The sequence below is a fragment of the Pteropus alecto genome, unplaced genomic scaffold, assembly GCF_000325575.1.
Source record: "Pteropus alecto unplaced genomic scaffold, ASM32557v1 scaffold7, whole genome shotgun sequence".
NCBI lineage: Eukaryota > Metazoa > Chordata > Mammalia > Chiroptera > Pteropodidae > Pteropus > Pteropus alecto.
In genome coordinates this window covers 16,026,122-16,034,480 of record NW_006494614.1, presented here as the reverse complement: position 1 = coordinate 16,034,480, position 8,359 = coordinate 16,026,122, and the positions used below count along the sequence as shown (strand labels likewise).

Here is an 8,359-nt window from a genome sequence, read left to right as displayed (position 1 = left end):
TAATGTCACTTTGAAGGATGTCCTTTCTGGGTTTATGTCCACGTAAGATGGTTCAGGTTCCTGAAAGACTGATCACAGTGCATCTTACGTCCCTGCAGGAGATAGGAAGCCAGAAAGAAGTTCCCTGGATGCTTGGGAAAGGTGGAAAGAAGGATAACTCACATGCTGGATGGTACAGATGACTTAGATCCATGGATTTGCTTAAAATAATGTTCATTAAAACATACTGCCTGGTGCATGCAAGGCTCTCAGTACACACTAGTGAATAGTAGAATTAGATTCTTAAAATTAGAAAGACCCTAAACAACTCCTAAATGAAGCATAAATCCTCTCAAGAGCCTCCTCCAATAGTATTCATCTATCCTGTGCTTGACTATCTCTAATGATAAATTCATTATTTCCCACAACAATCTACTTAGTAAGTTCTTTATAGTGAGTTGGAATTTGCGTCTTCTGTTTCTTCTTCTTCCCTCTGGAACCAAACAGCAAATATAATCCTTTTTCTACAAGGGAGCCCATCAAACATTTAAGAAGAATTAATATATCACTTTAAAAATCTTATGTAGACTAAATGTCTTATCTATTTAACTCTTCCTATAATCGTAGAACGTCATATTGAAAGAAATCTATTGAACAATTTATAAACTCTTTAACAATGCAAGAATCTCCAGAAAGTTCATCAAAAGCATCCATCCATTCAGCTTCCGTTCTGCCAGTTTCTGATTGTTATGGGGTGAATTGTGTCCATACCCCTCCTCCCCAAATATGTTAACCCTAACCCAAAGTACTTAACTCCTAGTGTGACAGCCTGCTGAAATGTGAAAGGGTTAAAGGATAATTAAAACCGGAAACTGGACAAAGGAAGTCTATACCTTAGGCCTAATTCCTGGAACCCCTAACTGCATTCTGTTAATCATGAAACTTGTAACAATGAGCTCATACGCTAACTGCCAATTTTAGCCTATGTAACCCTGCTTGCTTTCGTGGCATGAAAAATAATCAATTGTATATAAGCTGAGAATTACTGTTCGGCCATCGCCCATGGGAATACTGGGTATTGCCCATGGGAACATAGGCAATCACCCATAGGAACATAATATTCTAATAACAAGCTGTCTGCTTCTGTCTTCCCCACTTGCACACCTGACCAGTGGGTTGACAGGTAGTGAATAAGAGAAAAATAGACCTTTGTGTTCAAGATAGAATGAAGAATGGGATTTAGGGCTTAAAAACCTTGTATCTTGGCATTTCGGGGCTGCCCCTTCATACAGGACAGCTGCCGGCTAATAAACAGCCTTTGAGAGCATACTTGGTTTGGTCTATTCTATACAGGCCACAACACCAGTACCTAACCTCCAGTATCTAGCACCTAGTACCTTAGAATGTGACCTTATTGGGAAATAGAGTTGTTACAGATGTTAGTTAATTAAGATGAAATCATACAAGAGTAGGATGGGTTCCTCATCCAATAAGACTGGTGTATTTATAAGAAGATAGCCATGTAAAGATAACAGAGATAAAGGAAGAAGAGCGAGGACATCATGTAATGACAAAGGGACATCATGTAATGACAAAGCTGCCAAAGAATATCAAAGATTGACAGCAAATCACCAGAAGCTAGGAAGAGGCAAGAAAGGATTCCCCTATAGGTTTCAGAGGGACATGACTATGCCAACACTTCATCCCGGACTCAGCCTCCAGAACTATCGAACAATGCATTTCTGTCCTCATTTTGTGGTATGTTGTTACAGCAGCCTTAGGAAACAAATACATGGTCTTGGACTATATTTTGGACTTTCTTTTAAGAATCATCCCAACATGATCATTCCATGTGATAATCATAAAGCAAGGAAACTCATGGAGTTCTTTCATCTACATACCCCCAGTCCTGAACTGAAAGCAATTTTAAATAGTCTGTGAACTAACATATATGTCAAATACACGCTATAGGAGGATAAATCTTCTAATCTACATATTTAGGTATACCAATGTAATTTCCTTATTTTTCTGTAACTTGATTTTTGAACATCTTTGCTGAGATATAATTAAACCAAGTTTCAACATCTTTGCTGAGATATAATTAAACCAAGTTATGGCATTAGAATCATCCTTTTAGTGTACAGAGTTTTTTTTTTTAGTATATTCACAAAGTTGTGCAACCATCACCATTATTTAATTTTAGAATATTTTCATCACTGCCCCCCTCAAAAGAAAACTCCATGCCAAGTTATCAGGCACTCCTCACTACCCCTATATCTAGCCCCTGTCAACCACTAATCTACTTTCTGTTTCCATTGATTTGCCTATTCTGGATATTTCATATAAATGGACTTGCACAATATGTGGTCTTTTGTGACTGACTTCTTTCACTTAGCATAACGTTTTCAAGGTTCATCTATGTAACAGCCCCCCATTTATTTTTATTGCCAAATGACATTCCATTGTATAGATATACTGTTTTGTTTATTTATATCAGTTGACAGACAGTTGGATTGTTTCCACTTTTGGCTACTATGAACAATGAAGCTATGAACATTTGTGTACAAGTTTTTGTGTGTACGTATGTATTCATTTCTCTTGGGTGTGTACTTAACACTGGAATTTCTGGGTTATGTGATAAATCTGCTTAATGTTTTGAGGAATGATAAACTATTTTCCATAGTAACTGCATCATTTTATATTCCCATCAGCAATGTACAAGGGTTCTAATTGCTCTATCTTAACAAACACTTGTTATAGGTATTTTATTCTAGCCTTCATAGTGGATGTGAAGTGGCAACTCATTGTGGTTTTGATTTGCATTTCTCTAATGAGCAATATTGTTTAACATCTTTTCATGTGTTTATTGGCCATTTATATATTTTCTTTGGAAAAATGTCTATTTAAAACCTTTGCCCATTAAAAAAAAGAGTTCATTTATTTTTTGTTAAAATTATTGGGGTGACATTGGTTAATAAAATCATATAGGTTTCAAGAGTACAACTCAATAATACATCATATGTATATTGCATTACGTGTTCACCATCCAAAGCTAAATTTCCTTCTGTCACCATATAATTGACTCCTTTTCCTTTTACTTACCTCCCCACAACTTCCCTTCTCTCTGGTAACCACTAATCCACTATCCATGTCCATGAGCCTCTGTTTATCTTGTTTGTTGCTTTCAGTTTTATATCCCACACATGAGTGAAATCATATGGTTCTCAACTTTTTCTGACTTATTTTGCTTAAGAACTGGCAATGTAAATGACATTGGAAAAGGACAAATCCAGGGATAGTGTAGAACAATACAGAACCGTCCTGGTCCCCAGCTGGCTCAGAGAACTTTGGGAAAGCTGCATCTCCAAGCTTCATTTCATTGGAGCTCACCTGCCCTGCGCCCCAGACCCCCTTCCGCATGCGCACTGCGGGAAAACGCCGCTTGCTTTTCTCAACGGCTTTCCCACCCCCGAATTCTGAGCTCGGATAGTTCCGTTTCAAGGGACCGCCCCTTCAGCCCAACCAATGTGAAAGCTGCCTTGGTGCTTCGCCCTCCCTGCCGGCAGTGTGCGGCGGCGCAGCTTCCAGACCCTGGTGGCGAGTGGGGATGGCTGCGGTAGGGGCGACTGCGGGCCGGCTGTTGAGACTCCGTGCGGCCAGGGCCGAGGGACGTTGGCGTCGGCTGCGTGGTGCGGGGCTGCTGCGGGGCCTTCTGCAGCCCGCCTCTGCCGGCGGTGATGCGGCCCAGAGGGGAGGGGGCAGGTGGCTCACTTCACTTTCCAGCCCGACCCAGAGCCCCGGGAGTACGGTGAGCTAGGGGCTGTCCTTTCCTCTCTCACTGCAGCCAGACCCCCAGGAGGGCGGGCACTCTCAGGGAATGACACCCTGTCTGTCCGGGGTCGGGGCCGGGGCAGATCTCCTTGCATCCCACCATAATCCCAGCCCTGCTTTCTGGATCCGCGTCCTACTTTAGGGTCTGACTGTGGTTTCTTCTCCGCACTATTTTCGTGACTGTTCAACCCTTGAGAGGCAGCCCTTCGGCACCCCCAGATGGGTGAGAGAACACACTTGCAGTCTGCAAGGGCTTGAGGGTGGAGGAGTGGTGCCTAGGGCACACTTTCCTGCCCTGGCTGGCCTTAGATGTTGTCCCAGCTTACCAGGCAGCGATTTTTTTAAAAGAGAGTTTCCCTGCCCCTTTGGCAGATAAGAGGAAACAGAGGAAGTAAACTTACTGAATTGATTTTTCCCAAAGTCACAGAATAGGTTTTTGCTAGAGATGGAAAAGAGTCCAGGTTTCTCATCTTATCCTGATACTGAGCTTGCGCTGGGGCTAGGTTGCCACTTAGCCAAGGGGGGCTAATGATGTAGGTGAAGGGAGGAGGAAGTCCTCTAGTGCTTCCAAGAGTAGCACCTCAGTATGACAGTTGCATGACTTTCACAATTTCTTCTAAAAGTTTAATGTAATCTCCAAAAGATCCAGTCTGTCATCAGACCATCAGAATACGAAAACGGTTACCTTTTTCTTTTCTAATAACTTCTTACATGCTAGAGCTGAAGTGAGTCTTGTGAATAATAAGAATGAACATTTATTGAGTGCTTACCATTGGTAGGCACTGTGCTGAGAAATTTACATTCATCATCTCATTTGTTGCTTAGGACAAGCTTAAAGAGATTGGTAATGTTTTTATCCCCATTTTTAAGTTAGGTTAACTGAGGTCTTGAGATAGTTTGTCCAACGTTACACAGGAAAGTTAGTGGTAGCTTCAGATTCCAGAGTTTCCATTCTAAACTAGGCGCTAGAATGCATGTAGAAATAATTTGCTAAGAGGTGTCCCAGTTTTGTAAGTAGTAGGTACTATTGAACAGTTAGTAGATACCATCAAGGTGAATAGCAGTGTTTTCTCACCAACAGGTTAAACCTCGAATTCTTTCTTCAGAGCAAAGAAACTTTAGCCCAAAACTTGAGAAATAGAGCACAGGACTTCTTAACTGCCTTACATAACTGTGAAATTGCTAAAATTTGAGTAAAATAATAATTACATTTTAATGTTTATTCTTATTATAAAAATAAAAAACAGAATTTGGGTAATAGAAAAAAATAAAAAAAATAAAGTAAGCACACCACCCATTATTGTAAATATTCCTAACATTTTGGGATGTATCCTTCCAGGTATTTCCTTCCAGTTTAGCAGAATTAAATTATTATACTAATAAAATTAGTGGAGTTAAATTTTCCTATAATTGTAGTTTTAATACAAATATAATCTGCATTATTTCATCACAGGCATTTTCCCATACTGATATATAGTTTTTATAATCTTCTTTAGAAGACATGTTCTGTGGAGTAGAAACACTATAATCGAGTGGTTAAAATTTTGGCCCTACAGTCAGATTATCTTAGATTCAGTCTTGGTCCTACTTCTTTAACTTTGGACTCAACACTTACCCTCTGCAAGCCTCAATTTCTTTATAAGTAAAGAGTTAATAATAATACTTTCTTCAGTAGGTTGTTATGAGGACTAAATAAGGATAATGTGTACCATATACTTAACAGTAGTCTCTTACTACTACCAGGGAGCACTCAGAAATACATGGAAACTTTAAATTGTTAGCATTATGCTTTAGTTGTTACAGTTTTGCAGTGTTATAAATAATGCAGATAGAAACATTGCATGTGTCTTTTATGTATCTAAGATAATTTCTGTAGGATAAAGTCCTAGGGATGATATTTCTGACTCAAAGATATGAGCACTTTAATGAATTTTTAATGCATAGTTCAAATTACCATTTTATACTCTCATCTGCATGTATAAGAGTGTGAGGTGTACTGTGATACTGTGATTTATAATAAAAAAAATACATATTTGTTTTTTGTTCCAATCGTGGCACAGAGCTCCTAAACCCTTGAAATTTCCTATGAGGAGAGCAAGAAAGGTATCTTTTGTTATGTTAATGTTGACTTTTTGGGAAATCTCTAAGTCACTTAAGGATGGGGGATGGTCACCAGAGGAACCAACCCTATCATTAGAGGTTTGGAATTTACAGTCTCACTCCCTTGGCCTCCTAGGAGAGCAGGACTGGAGATTAAATGAATTGCCAGTGGCCCATGATTTAATAATCATGCCTATGTAATGGAAGCCTCCAAAAAAACCCAAAAGGATGGAGTTCAGAGAGCTTCCAGGTTGGTGAACAGGTGGAGGTTTTGGGGTAAAGGTGTACTCAGGGAGCACAGAAGCTCTCACCCTTTCTCATATACCTTGCCTTATACCTCTTCTATCTGGATGTTCCTGAGTCATATCTTTTTATAATAAACTAGCGATGTAGTAAGTAAAATGTTTCTCTGAGTTCTGTGAGCTGCTTTAATAAATTAGTTGAACCCAAGGAGGAGGTTGTGGGAAACTGATTTTTAGTTGGTTAATCAGAAGCACAGGTGACAACCTGGACTTGGGTTCTTGTCCGGATTCGGGAGTGAGGGCAGTCTTTTGGGATTGAGCTGGTAAGCTGTGGAATCTGATGCTACCTCCAGGTAGTCTCAGAATTGAGTTGAATTATAGGACAACCAACTGGTATCACAGAATTGGTTTGTGGTATGTTAAACACACATACACACACACACACACACACACACACACACACACTGAAATTAGTATCAGAATTGTATGTACGCACACACCCATTATTTAACAGCATTTTCCCTCCACCGCTGGAATCAGCAATTGAGAAACCAGGGGTGGGAATGCAAAAATACTGTTTTCTAACTGTGGTTAGTTGGATCCAAGGGCAAAACTAGAGGATATGATGGGTTGGCTGTATTGAAAAAAAAAAAAAAATCCATGCGTAAATGGACCCATGCTGTTCAAGGGTCAGCTGTACTTTTGTACTAATGTTTTGTATATTAAGGATATTAATGAAGATATTAACTTCCTGCCTTTCATAGGTGCTACAAAGTATTTTCATTCTTTTATTTTGACACATGAAAAGGACTACTTAAATAGACTGAGGGGTGACATTTAAGCCCCACTGTGAGGAATGACAGAGGAATTACCTGTGTAAAGACCAGGGTGGAGCAGTGTTTTCCAGGAAGAAACAAGGACGAGCAAGGAAGGAGGCCCTGAGATGGTGTGAGCTTGGGCTGTGATGACTGAGAAAGCCATTGTGGTTGAGTAGGGGGAGGTAGGTAGCTCTAAAGATTAAGGGTAGACTGAAGATTCTGCCCCCCCGTGCCCCGCCCCGGAGATGAGGGGCTTCTTTTCGGTATTAGAGTTTGTAGGGAAGGGAACAACAGGAGTAGAGAGTTTAGAAAGCAGGGGGTTTATACGGGGAACTGAAAGTAATGAGTTTGTTTGGAGGAAAAGGAGGAGAGGTAGGAAATAAGTTTGAGAAGGTAGATGGAGGCCTCAAGAGCCAGAATAAATGTTGGGGGAGAGAAAAGATTGAATATCTCCAATGTACCCTATGGTGTGCCAGGCGAATTACATTTAAGTTTAGATTTTGTTCTTTGGGCTGTGGAGAGCCATTCAATGTTTTTAGGCAAGAAAGTGACTTAAGATCTGCTCGTGTTATATGATTAGGAAAGTTTATAGAATGGATCAGTGAAGGGAAAGTAAGGAGGTGGAGAGATCAGTCAGAGGATACTGTAATTATCCACATTAGAGGATATAATTGTTTTGAACTTTGAGAGTGCCAGTGGGAAGAATGGTTGTATGATTTGGAGGAATTGACCGGATTTGGCACTTTGAGGGTGAGGGAGAAGGGGTGTTAAAGGTGACTTGACATTTTCAGTCTGGGAGCTAAAAGGATGGGTAGAGTGGTGGTGACCCTGATAGGAATGAGGGATGCTGGAGGAAAAGCACGTTTTTGGAGAGAGGATGGCTTAGATTTTAGGTTCGTCGATTTGATGTCTTAGTCTGTTTAGGCTGCTATAATGAAAATACTATAGACTGGGTGGCTTATAAGCAATAGAAATTTATCACAGTTCTGGAGGATGGGCAGTCTAACAAGGCACTGGCAGATTGGCTCTGATGAGAGCCCCCTTTCTGGTTGTCAGATGGCTCTTTTCATTATGTCCTCACATGGCGAAAGTGGCAAGAGAGCTCTCTGAGGTCGTTTTTGTAAGAGCACTAATCCCATTCATGAGGGCTCTACCCCATGACCTATTCACCTCCCAAAGGCCCCCTCTCCTTACCCAATTGCATTAAGGATTAGGTTTCAACATATGAATTGGGGTGGGGGGGTGGTATGCAAACTTTCAGTCTATAACTTTGGAAGTGTTGGCAGAATATAGCACTATGAGGCAAGCTAGTCTGAGAGCTAATCTGGTACCAAAACAACTATGTGAAAGTTGGGAACCATTGAGACTAGGTGATTCTCTTCATATCTC

General features: G+C 40.5%; 1 protein-coding gene across 1 annotated transcript in view; it reads left to right on the top strand.

Annotated features, from left to right (window-relative positions):
- The first annotated feature begins 3,530 nt into the window (after positions 1–3,530).
- The window catches only part of BCKDHB (branched chain keto acid dehydrogenase E1 subunit beta), a 178,520-nt gene continuing 173,691 nt past the window's right edge, over positions 3,531–8,359 (top strand). The window contains 2 exon segments of the mRNA XM_006926359.3: positions 3,531–3,730; positions 3,733–3,787. Coding sequence (XP_006926421.1) covers positions 3,587–3,730; positions 3,733–3,787 — 199 coding nt within the window. The 5' untranslated portion in view covers positions 3,531–3,586.